This window comes from Durio zibethinus, chromosome 6 (assembly GCF_047325235.1).
Source record: "Durio zibethinus cultivar Kanyao isolate XHJ-2024 chromosome 6, ASM4732523v1, whole genome shotgun sequence".
Taxonomy (NCBI): domain Eukaryota; kingdom Viridiplantae; phylum Streptophyta; class Magnoliopsida; order Malvales; family Malvaceae; genus Durio; species Durio zibethinus.
This window is the reverse complement of record NC_143167.1, coordinates 27,791,644-27,804,146: the sequence shown is the minus strand read 5'-3', so window position 1 is coordinate 27,804,146 and position 12,503 is coordinate 27,791,644. Positions and strand designations below refer to the sequence as shown.

At 27.8% G+C, this 12,503-nt stretch overlaps 1 protein-coding gene across 1 annotated transcript; it reads right to left on the bottom strand.

Annotated features, from left to right (window-relative positions):
* Positions 1–129: 129 nt before the first annotated feature.
* LOC111286736 (monogalactosyldiacylglycerol synthase 2, chloroplastic-like) lies at positions 130–3,420 on the bottom strand. Its single transcript, XM_022876906.2, has 8 exons — positions 2,792–3,420; positions 1,947–2,119; positions 1,604–1,765; positions 1,362–1,503; positions 1,041–1,265; positions 885–947; positions 718–792; positions 130–613 (listed from the first exon to the last, which is right to left on the bottom strand). The coding sequence occupies exons 1-8, from the start codon at positions 3,092–3,094 to the stop codon at positions 353–355; spliced, it is 1,404 nt and encodes a 467-aa protein (XP_022732641.1). The 5' UTR covers positions 3,095–3,420; the 3' UTR covers positions 130–352.
* Positions 3,421–12,503: the final 9,083 nt, after the last annotated feature.

Below are 12,503 nucleotides of genomic sequence, written 5' to 3'. Positions count from 1 at the left end.
GCAGACTTTTCATTTTACACCTCAGAGTCCTTAGGTAAGATAAAAGACCAAAACTTTGAGCAGAAACTCATTGCCATATTCAAGTTGGGAAAAAAAAACCAATAGCCAGTAACAATGCAACATCGAAACTTACAACAATTTCAACTTTCACATTAACCTAAGTTACACAGTTTTGTTTTTCTTCTTTTGATGAACTTGCAAAATTCAAAGCTGGTTTTAGCAGAATTTTGCAGCTCTTTCATGGTGACAAAAACCTCTGAGGCCAAAGAATGGTACTATACTAAAGCTTACTTGTACAGAGGTTACTAGATATCAAATCTTAGTTATAGTTGGAAGACGTAGATGTTATCCATTAAATTAGGCTTGTGAATGATGATGTCAAGACATAAGGAAGATTGGCTAGAGGCCCTCTTTGGCAGGCAAGCTCATGGACATCCTTTACAATATCAAATACGGCCTCTGGTTGTGCTAGTTTAAGAGCATTCTCTGACATTCTATGTAGCTCATCTGTCTTTGTGCTGAACCATTCTGCCACGATTCTAGCTGTTTCCTTAGGACTTCTGGTGAATACTCCTGCGCCATTGTTTACTACATAAGGTACATTGCCCTTTTCCTGCAATCACCAATTGAAAAGTAAAGGTTAAGAATAGCAAAACTAGAAGCCATTCAAGCCATCTTATAACTAATGCAGTTTCAATAGAAAGGTTGGTAACTAACCTGTCCTGGAATGTAGTCATTGAGAACAATTGGAAGCCCCCTGATCAAGGCCTCTGCAATGGTACCAGGACCAGCCTATAATTCTCAGACAGATTAGTCTAGCCATGTACATGAAGCAAGAAAATTTATAAATATAGGGCAGTTTAAATTGAAATTCATGTACTTACTTTTGTAATTAAGCAGTCACAAACTCCCATCCATTTCTCCATCTGAGTTTCAAACCCTCTTACCTACAGTGAAGCGAAAATTTTGTTTAATGACTGTTTTGATTGTGCTTGTCTGATGCTTATGTATGGTAAGTTCAAGTAATAAAATGAAATTACTTTCACCGGGATCTTCCATTCCTCTGATTCCAATGTAGAGGCAAGGGCTTTGTTTCGGCCACATATTATGATTAATTGCCCTATTGGTTTCTCTTGATCTTTATCATAGAGTGATTCGTCAAGAGCCATCGCTGTTTTCTTAACAGGGCCCATTCCTTCACCCCCTCCCATCAGCAGAACCGCAGGCAAATCAGGATCCAACTCAAGCTCTTTTCTTAAATCTTCCTACAAAACCAAGAAAGAAGAATGCATAACAAAAATCAGAAGTCCCTCCAACTAAAGCAAGCATAAAATCGATTATTTTATGTCTACGATCCCCACCTTGGAAAGAACTGCACGGGCAAAAGAAGGGCGAATAGGCAGACCAAAAACCCGAATTTGGGACTCTTCAAGGCCATCGTATAATGCTCTCTGGGCTACCTCATTTGACGGGCAGTAGCATCTGTTAACCCCTGGATGAAACCTGAACAGAATTCCAATTGTTAAGATATTCAGGTGGCTTGCTGTTAAGGAACATGGATACAAAAATGGAAATTCAGAAGTTATGGCTTTGATCAACTGACCACGTGGGATGGCAGGTATTGAGGTCTGTAATTACAGTAACAAAAATTACTTTCTGTTGAAGGCCTTGCCATTTAAGAACCCAGAGAGGAATGTGTTGCATTAATGGGTGCACACTAATGATAATGTCCGGCTTGTACTCCATGAGGCCAGCCTCTACCTCCCTTCATTGACAGATAGCAGAATACGAATTAGAAAAAAACTCCCCATCAAAAAGTTAACATTAGAGCATGGAATCCATTCATATTTTTTTCAGATATTTAACTTTTATTGCATCTTGAATTCTTCAACTAAGTAATAGTGAAACCGGAAGATGAAATCACGTCCAAAAGAAGATGAACCTACTTGGCGTAATAGGCAGCAATGGCAGCAAGATAGCAGCTATGTATCCATCTAGGAGAGGTACTGTGAAAGGCAACTTTCCAGAGTTGTACGTGTTTCACCATGAACTTATAGGACCTCTCCATGTTGTTCAATGGCCATCCTGTGTATTCTTTCCAAACATCTTTCACAAATATCTGAAAGCAAAAGATGTCATCCGGAGCCCGGACAGTGAGAAAACGAATTCACAGGAAAGAATGTTTAACTTATGACGCACAAAATCAGGAATATATATATATATATATATATAGATATAGCTGAGGAATCAGATGTTAATGTGTATAGTAGGAGCAGAACACCAGACTTAGCAGATTTGGGATTTCCAGATGAATGCAACTAATAATATATTTAGAGGAAAAGAGGAGAAATTTTTAAGAACATTAACAGGAAAACGGAGAAAAGGGGATAATCAAAACAAGGGAAAAAAATGTAGGAAACATGAAGAACATCTTATTTCTTATTTGTTGAAGAATTAATTGCACAAGCACATTCATTAACTGATAAATTAAATTAGAAGATCTAGATGAACAGATTGGATTTTTTTTAAAAAAAACTTGATTTAAGATGAATTTGATATTGACAATATTGCATTAGCTCTTGCATAAAACAAAAATTTACAAAAACACAAAATATCATCAAAATCACTAATAAAAATAACAAACAAATATTTTGCAGATCAGAATTATTTCTGAGAAGCATTGGGTTGTACAATAAAAATAAACAAAAAAATGAAAGAAACAAAACTAAACCAAAAATAATAATAAAAAAAAAAAAACCATGAAAAGTAATGACAGAATCAAGCAGATTACCCTGTATTCATCTCCAAACTCAATCTGAAAGGCGTCGCGGATAGCTTCAGCTGAAGCTCTATGGCCACCACCCGTATCACTCATGAGAATCAGCACATTCTTGGTTCTTTCAGCACCCATCTGCATCAACTGAATGGTCCCATCATCATCCTCGTATTCATCGTCACTCTCATAAGAACACCTCCTTTGATGTTGATGATGATGATGATAATGGCCGCTGCTACTACTACTGCCATAAACTCTCTGCCATACCTTCTCTGTAATGGAAGCAACCTTTTTTGGCGACGCTACCTTCATCACCATGGCTGCAGAAGGCAAAAAAAAATCGATCCAACAAGAAAAAAGAAAGCAAGATACCAAGAAACAAAAACAGCCCTTTGTAAGTTAAATGGTTTTAACTGCGAACTACCCTTTTCCCGCCTCCAAAAAATGGTAGTTTTCAGGCAGAGAGATAGGGGGAAATGGAGGTTTTGGAGAGAAAATTTGATGGCGGAGACAGAAAGACACAGGCAGAGGGTAGAAAATAATTGATGTTGTTTAAGGTTTATGCAGTTGGCAAAACGTGGAAGGTTAATAAGGTTGAGGAACGGAAGTTAGAATTATGCTTCTGGTCGAATTTTTGAGGATTTGATGTTTGATGTGTGGGGTTTTAATCAACTTATAGCCGTCAGATTCGCATTTTATTTTGGAATGTTCGAACGGGAAGATTCGGATCTCCACTATCTTTTATACTTTTTCTAAATAGTAATAATCTTTTTTTTTTTTTTTTAATGGAGAAAATCTTCGTTTTTATTTGGCTTTCTTTGGTGTCCTCCCTCTATTTTTGGATGATTGAAATTAACGGGAGTTGACTTCTCAAAGTCATCTATTTGGTCCCTTTGAGTGGGGTTAATCCATTTCTATTTTTATAATTTATAATTTTTTTTAATAATACAGTAAGAATAATTTTAAGTTTTACCGTGTTCTAATTTTTTTTTAATTATTTTAAGAATGCATTCTTCCAAGAACATACCATATATAATAATTATATTACAATTAATTAATCAAAATTTAAATTTACGTAAAATTTGTAATAGTTGAATTAACCAATTCTGTAACAATAAAATTAAAATTTAGAGTTACATAAATTTCAAAATAGTGCAATATTTACACTATAATTTAAAACAATAATAATTAATTGGAACATTTTTTTTTTTGATATCATTGGCAACAAAATGTAAATTGATAAGTTATTAAAAGGTAAAGCAATCAATAACTTTGTTGTAAATTACGTGTTGTTATTTAATTAGTAAGAAACTTTAACATCTCAAATTCAATTTTACGTGGCATAATTAAACTGTTTTAGTATTATATAACCCAACCATTAACCAAAAAATAGAGATATATACTCTTACATGATTTTATACATTTTTAACCTGTATATTTTTTAAAACTATTAGTAGCATTTACATAATTTAGGATATGAAAGTCATGCATAGAGTTGACATCGAATCGGATTCGAAGCGGATTTTGTTTGTCCTGAATTTAATTTTATCCGAATTTTTTTTTATTTTTTTATACCCGAACCCGATCTAATATTATATAAATTGTATTCGATCTTATCCGAAATTAATAAAATATTTATTTTTTAATATAAAATATTATTTTTTAAATATAAATATTTAAAAATATCATTATATAAATATATATATAAATAATTAATTAATTAAAAAATAATTTTTTATATAATATCGATCGGATTTATCTAAAATTCAAACCCAACTCAACCCAAAACTCGAATTTCAAATAAAAAATTGACCTCATAAATCGAATAAAAACCTATCAAAAACGGATTTGATTGTCGTCGCTAATCATGCATGATGGTCCATAAACAGTTGTATCATCCATTTATCAATTTTTTACATCCATGAATTGATTCTAACTGCATGAAAATGATGGCTCATAAAATCTTGAACCTGATCTAAACCAAATTAATGTGTTTGAGTTTATTCTAAGTTTAGCAAGTGTGTTAATTCATAAATATAAATGTCGACCAACTTTTACTAGGATTGAGATTAAAGCGTTCATAGAAGATAATTCAAAGATATGAAATTATGAAATAAATTGGCTTTTTTTGTTTTGTTTAAAAACATTGAAAATATTATTACGACATCTTACTTAATAAGCAACGAAATTTAAATTAATTTTAGATTTTATTTTTAAATCTTATCATAAATAAATTTAGGAAATTGTAAATGAAGACGTTAAAAACTCTTTTACTTGCAGCACAATACAAACAATTAGAATAGAAGCGATGCTGGATTTATATTACTTGAATTTTATGAATTCTGGGACCCAATCAAACTTTTCTTTTGGATAAAATTCCAAATTCTTACTCAACCCTCATTACGTCATTGCAGCCGCAGCCATTTGTGATGGGGAGACCCACAAATGGCTGCCTTTAGTGAACAATAAATGGCTGCGCCTTTGGAGAAAATGGAAATTTGATGTTTATGGGAAATTAATTTTTCGAATTATAATAAAATATTTAACATAATATTTTTATTTTAAAAATTTTATATAATATTTAAATTATAAATTTATTAATTAACTAGGTTTTTTTTAACTGTGCATGGCACGGAATTTTTTATTATATTTTTTATAAATAAAAATATTTTTTATTATTTATAATTTATAATTACAAAAATCATCTGTATATAAATTATTATGAAAGAATTTAAATAAGTATTATGAAAACTTTGAATTAAAAAAAATAAAAATACATACAAATAAAAAAAAGTTGATATCTTATTTATAATTACATACACTCCTGAAAATATATATTATTTTAGTATGAAAACTAAGATTTATCCATGTGATATATCATGAAAATTTTTTTCACATTTGATTTTGAAACTTTATCATATCAAACTTTTATGGTGAAAATTTAATTTTTCTCTCTTTTATAAAGAAGAAAATATTGATTGTGAAAAAAAATCATAAATATATATTTGATAATTATTTAATTATAAAATATTTTAAATTTTTAATAATATAGTTTATCTAAGTTTAATTTTAAACTAAAATAAAAAAAGTTAGTATAATTTTAAATTTAGATATACGTGTAATTTTAAATTAAAATAAAGTATCTTTTTTTTATTTTAAATTATAGGAAAATAATGTTTAAAAAAATCATAAAAAAAATAAACGCAAAAAAACTGACAAACATCATTGATCCAACCATAAATTTTATTTATTTAAATTTATGTGAATATTAATCTAGACTGTATATAATTTTTTATAATTCTTAAGATTTAGAAATTTAACTTTAAAAAATTATTTGAAAATTATATTTCATATATATAGGTAAAAGTGAGATATTATATATGTTTTTTCAAGTTTAAATTAGGATAAAATTTACATACTTTAAAAGATTTAGAAAAATGTAAATTATAAAATTTTAAATTTTAAAATATTAAATAATTGATTGAATAAAATTATTTAAAATTATTTTATATGTCAATAATATAAGTTATTCATTTAAAAATCTACGTAAATAAATTTTATCAAATTTTTATATATATTATAATATTATATTATATATTAATATTTAAAAAATTATTTATTTATCATATATCATTATTTTGAGTTAATAATATTAAAAGTTAATATTATATTTAATTAATAAATTTTAAAATTTAAATATTACATTCATTGTCTTACTATAATTCAAAAATTATTTATGAGGTTAACCTTTCGAAAACCACAAACCCATTCGTGGACGTTTTATCCTTATGAAGGCGTACGACCTCCAGCTTGAAGGTCATATCAGACCCAGTCAGCTTGTGATTGCGTTGGAAATCATATTTCGTACAGCACAATTGCACAACTAAGGATGACAGTGTAACCTCGGCCCGGCTTCTGATCTTTTATGATTGATTTTTTAAAAAAAAATTGGATATTCAATCGAGTTTTAAGTAAATTTTATTAGATTTAATATATATTAAAATTTTATTTTTTAATTTTATATTTTTTTATGTTTATTTAATTTTATATTTATATTAAAAATAATATTTTATTAATTTTAAATCAAATCAAATTAAATATAATTTTTATACATCAAATTAGATCGAATTTTTGTATTAAAAAAATTTAAAAAATTATCAAAATCAAATTCAAATATTATATATATAAAATTAAATCGATTCGGATTTAGTAAAAATTTATCTCAATTCAACTCGTTATTATCTCTATACATAATTAACTTTTTTGTTATACCATATTATAGATAAAAAAAAGTCAAAATATCTTTGAATTAAAATTTAATAATTATCAAAATTTTTAAAGATTTTTCAAATTAATTAAATTTTTAAATATTTATTTTTATTAATTTGGTTTTGTTAAAATAAAAATGATTAATTGTTTCGTCTAATTAATAATTTAATTGAGTAAAAATAAATATTTAAAAATTTATAATTCAAAATAAAATTAATTTCAATAAAATATCAAATGGATAAATAATTATTTAATTTTTATTTAAAAACTCTTTTGATCCTTTTATGTATATTATAGCATACTGTATACTAACCTTTATTAAAAAGCTTAAACTGATACTCCACAAGAGATAATTTGAAAAAATCTAAATACATCCTCATTTTTTCTTTCTACATCTCACTTTTTTTAAAAAATATTTTTATAGATGAAATTATTTTAATACTATTCTCAAAAATATTTAAATATCATATTCGATAAATTTTATAATTTTTTAAAAATATATTTTTAAAAAATATTATAATTTTTCAAAAATAAATTATCGAAAAATTATAACACTTCACGACACTTCTAGAAAATATGAAGGAATGAATGCTTTTAAAAAATTACAAAAAAGAGAATTTGGTTAATATTTTTATACATTAGTGTAATAAAAAAAGTTAATATTAAAAAATCATAAATTTTAAAATTGATAAAAATTTACTTTTATTTTTTTGATATTATAAAAAGAATAAAATCTTATAAGACCCTAATTTAATATTTCATCTTTTGATGTTTATGAAGGATGAAAGAACTATCATATCTTATCAACATATTAAAGTAAAAAATTGTTTAAAATTATATAAGTAATATTACTGAATATTATATAATTTTATCAAATCTAATATATTAATTGAAGAAATCTATCGCGATAAATAGATGAAAAGACTTTTTCAAAAAATTCAATTTAGTTAAAACTATTATAAATTTTAAAAATTGATAAAAAAATATTTATTAAAAATGATAAATTTTAAATTTATAAAAAAATTATATTTACTATTTTATCTTTAATTTAATTAAGATTTCATAAGATTTTATTTTTTAAAATCAAATAACAAATGTAAATTTTTTATTAATTTTAAATTTTATAATTTTTTAATATTAACTTTTTTTTATTACATTACTTCATAAAAATTTTAATAAAATTATCTTTTTTGTAATTTTTCAAAAACTTTCAATTCCTACACTCTCAAAAATACATTTCCGATGAGTGTGATAACTTTTAAAAAATCCACACTATTATGACTTTTTCGCAATTCACTTCTTGAAAAATATATTTTAGAAAAATTATAAAATTTATTAAATAAGGATATTCAGAACACTTATGAGAAAGATATTTAAAAAATTTCACTTAAAAATTTTTTAAAAAAAAAGGGATTTAGAGAGAAAAAAAAAGAAGGGATGCATTTAGTCCCGTCACTAAAATTTAATATCATCGTCCAAATCTCTTTTTTTTTTTTTTAAGTTTCACTATAATCAATTATTATATCATTAAATTAAAACTTAACTAAACAATCAAACCAATACATAATGAAATTTAAATCTAAAATTTTGAGATTCTAAAACCTCTTTATTGTCACTGAGTCAAGACCTAATTGGCGTCTCAATTCACGTTTTTTAACATTTGATCTAAGTTTATATGACCTTAGCCTTGACAATTTACCTTTATTTTTCGTTTTTTTTTTTTAAATCTTTTTACCCCCAAGTGTTATACATTAGAATTAGACATTGTTTAAAGTGTTCAATATGACATGGGTCAAATATTATGCATAAATCAATGAGGTTGAATGAACTTGGTGTGACAAAAAAAACTGTTTTATAATTCATCAACTGAACTGGTGTCACTTTTTTTTTTTTTTATGAAGATGCGATTCTTTCATTCATAACATGCATTACAATCGTTTAATACAGCTTTAGAGAGGAAATCAGGGTATTCTTCTAACCAAAACTTGCTAACTAAAGCTTCTAGCCGATTTTTTGCCAGTAAATGTGCTACCTGATTACATTTTCTTGGACTGTGAAGTACTTGACAGACCTAGAACTTCTTCATTTTCTCCTTTGCATCGTCTATGATGGTCCCCACTGGTGACAAACCAGCCTCCTCAGAGCATCCCCTTCAAAAGAGATTTTTGTGAACCCCATTTCTACTGCAAAATCCAGCGCTCTGCAAGCTGCCTCGGCTTCAGCGTGAAACGGTCCTCCTACATCATCTATTGGGACAGCAGCTGCAAGTAACACTAATCCCATGTTGTCTCGAATCACTACACCAGCCCCGCCCTTCTGTAATTGTCGGTTAAAAGCCCCGTCGAAATTAACCTTGGCTGTGTTGTTCATGGCAGGTTTCCGTCGCAATTGTGGGGACTGGGAGGCTACGCTCGTACTCTGCGTTGCTTTCACTTCCTCTGTATATTTCTGAATAAAGTTAGCAGTTCCTGCGTGCTTCTCTTTTTTCCTCCATGTAGAACATTGCTTCTCTCAGTCCATATCGCCCATGGTATGATCATGCAGATTGGCACCACTTCTTTATCTCCTGACATACAAATGTTTTCAACCCATGCTGCGTTATCCTCCTCTGACCTCTGGCTTGTTTGATCCATGCGTAGGGCATCCTTGGCTTGGAAGCGAGCATGTTCTAATAGTGTGCAAAACAGTTTCGTCCGAAGATCCACATGTAAAACATGTCCCGTTCACCTCTAACCTCCTCCTACGTAAGTTTACCATAACAGGGAGGAATCCATGATATACTCGCCACATTAATGCTTTTATTTTACTTGGGATGTTTACTGCCCATAAAACATTCCACATCTTTTTGTTGTCTTTATTGTCGTACCTGGGCTAAGGTCATTGTTTCTTTCGTATAACAATACCTTGTAGCCACTCTTAACTGTATATTGGCCTTTGTTGTCATAGTGCCACACTAGCCGATCTGTCGTTGCCGTTCTTGTTATTGGAATGGAGCATATAGTTTTTGCTTCATCAGCCAAGAAGATTTGGTTGATTAGCTCTTTATTCCAGCATTTCCTTGAAGTATCTATGAGCTCCCTCACCAAGCTGTCTGCCCCTAGCCTTGATCTCGGTGACTGGACGAAGAAAGAGCTTGCTGACGGTATCCACTTATCTTTCCAAATTCTGGTTCTGCCTCCATCCCCTATCCTCCACCTTACCCCTTTTTCTAACTACCCACGGGCTGAGCATATACTCCTCCAAGTGTATGAAGGGTTATTACGCAATCCTGCCTAAAGTGTATGAAGGTGTCACTTAAATTCTTGACACTAATTTAGTCAGAAATTATATAAATAATATAGATTAATGAATAAATCATTTATAAAGTTTAAAATTTTCAATCAATAAAATACAAGATTTATTATATCACTAAATAAACCTAAACTTTCACTATAATTCTTCATATTATTCATCCATGTAAATGTAAATAGTGTTGAGATTTTTTTTTTACTAAAAGATCTATAAAATTTTGGTAAAATTGCCAATCAATTTAGGAGTATAAGATCTGTTCCCAAATATGAAATTTCAGATTAACAATTATGTAATTTATTGATAAAATGTTAAATTTTTAATTCAAGTCTTCAAAATTCAATTCCTATGTCGCTTCTAAAAAAATTTTTAAAAATTCAAAAATTAATTCATGTTTTACGTCTATCAAATTCTTTCTTTCTGTTTTTTTTTTTTTTTTTTTTTGTCAATTAGGGTATTTATCCACATGTTCCATCCTAAAAGAAGGTCAAACACCTGTTCATGTGCCCAAAACTCCCCTTTCTCTAAAAGAAATTATTGCATGAAATAGTTTTTCCACATCAATATGTATCTCTTTCATTCAATTCATATCACATAATCATATTAATAAAAAAAAATCAATCATTTAATATAAATTACATGCATGAGTTTATTAAAATTAATATTCATCATTTAATTATGACATATAATGTGCAATAAATAAATAATATTTTTTATTAATATGATTATATGACATGATTTAAATGAAAAAGATATATAGTAATACAAAATAATTGTTTTATACAATTATTTCTTTCGTAAAATATTTATCAAAGTCCTTTATTTGCACTTCTATTTTTCTAAGTACACCTAATATTTTTATTTGAAAGTATTTTTATATAAAATTATATAATTAATTTTTCATAAATTATTTTTTAATCTTTTATACACTAATTCATTACTATACCCGTTCAAGAGTCAAGTTACCTATTCAAACTTGAAGGTTCGTTCGAGTTTTAAAACGATATGAACAAAAAAATTAAATCTCATTAAATAAGCTTGAGTATAATTTTTAAGCTTTCTTAAATTTCGAGCTGAGTTTTAAATAAAAGATTTATAGTGCAAGGCAGCTACTTATATATAAATTTTTTATTTTTATATATGTATGTAAATTATATATAAATTTATTCATATATATAACTATTAAAAATAAAAATTATATATATTTTATTAAATTTAATTTATATTTTTATGTAATTTTTATTTTTAATTTTTATATGTATGAGAATTAAATATAATCTCATTAAACTTAATTTAATCACATTTTTTTAATTTTTATTATATAAATTAAGTTTAATGAATAAGTTTGAAATTTATTTTTTTAATTTAGATCAAATTTGAGAAAATTTTAAAACTTAAAATTTCATATTGAATAAAACTTGAGCAAATATATAAATTATTAATATAAAATATAAACCCAACTTGAATCATTTTCATACGATTCATGAATATCTCTATATGCTACTAAATATTCATTTTTATAAATAAAAATAAATAAATAATACGTATATCTGATAATATTATTACAGTGTCATGTATGCATATATGATAACATTAAGAACTTACCGATATGCATATAGGAGAACAAAGGACATTTATCATATATGGATATCCGATAATTAAAATTAGTTACGTACTTTCCCCTCCAGCCTCCTCCGTCTTCTCTTCATTTTTCCCCCAACGCCAAGAACATCCTCCACCCGCCATTTCCACAAGCTTCCTTCCAATCCGGTTCTATGGTTGCAATGGACTTCTATGGAACACAGAGAAAGATAACAAGAAAATAAAACAAAATTAAAACAATTAAAACCTAATTTTCCTCTTCAGCAGTCAATCTCATTAATCATATTACATTTGTAAATTCCCTGTTTTATTCAATTCAAACTCCCCTCCCATGAAAGCCAATGGGCTCTTCTGACTTTCCAGGTATCTTTGGCAACGGAAGCATCGATTAGATTGGACTTATGAATTGATCCCAATAAAGGAAGGAAGCAACATAAATATGACCTTACAATTTCCATGGAAATTGCTGTTTTCTGTAGTTAAATGGGTAATGAGCAATTAATTGGGTGCATTTAGATGGTCAATACATCGAGGGATTGGAGGGAAGCGCGAGGAGATGGCGGGTGGA

Excerpts from the sequence above, each read along its gene's own strand:
- LOC111286736 (XM_022876906.2), bottom strand. The coding sequence starts at position 3,094 with ATGGTGATGAAGGTAGCGTCGCCAAAAAAGGTTGCTTCCATTACAGAG. Across the intron at positions 1,266-1,361 it reads CCCGTGCAGTTCTTTCCAAG|GAAGATTTAAGAAAAGAGCT; the intron begins GTGGGGATCGTA and ends TTGGTTTTGTAG. Across the intron at positions 948-1,040 it reads AATGGAAGATCCCGGTGAAA|GTAAGAGGGTTTGAAACTCA; the intron begins GTAATTTCATTT and ends GCTTCACTGTAG.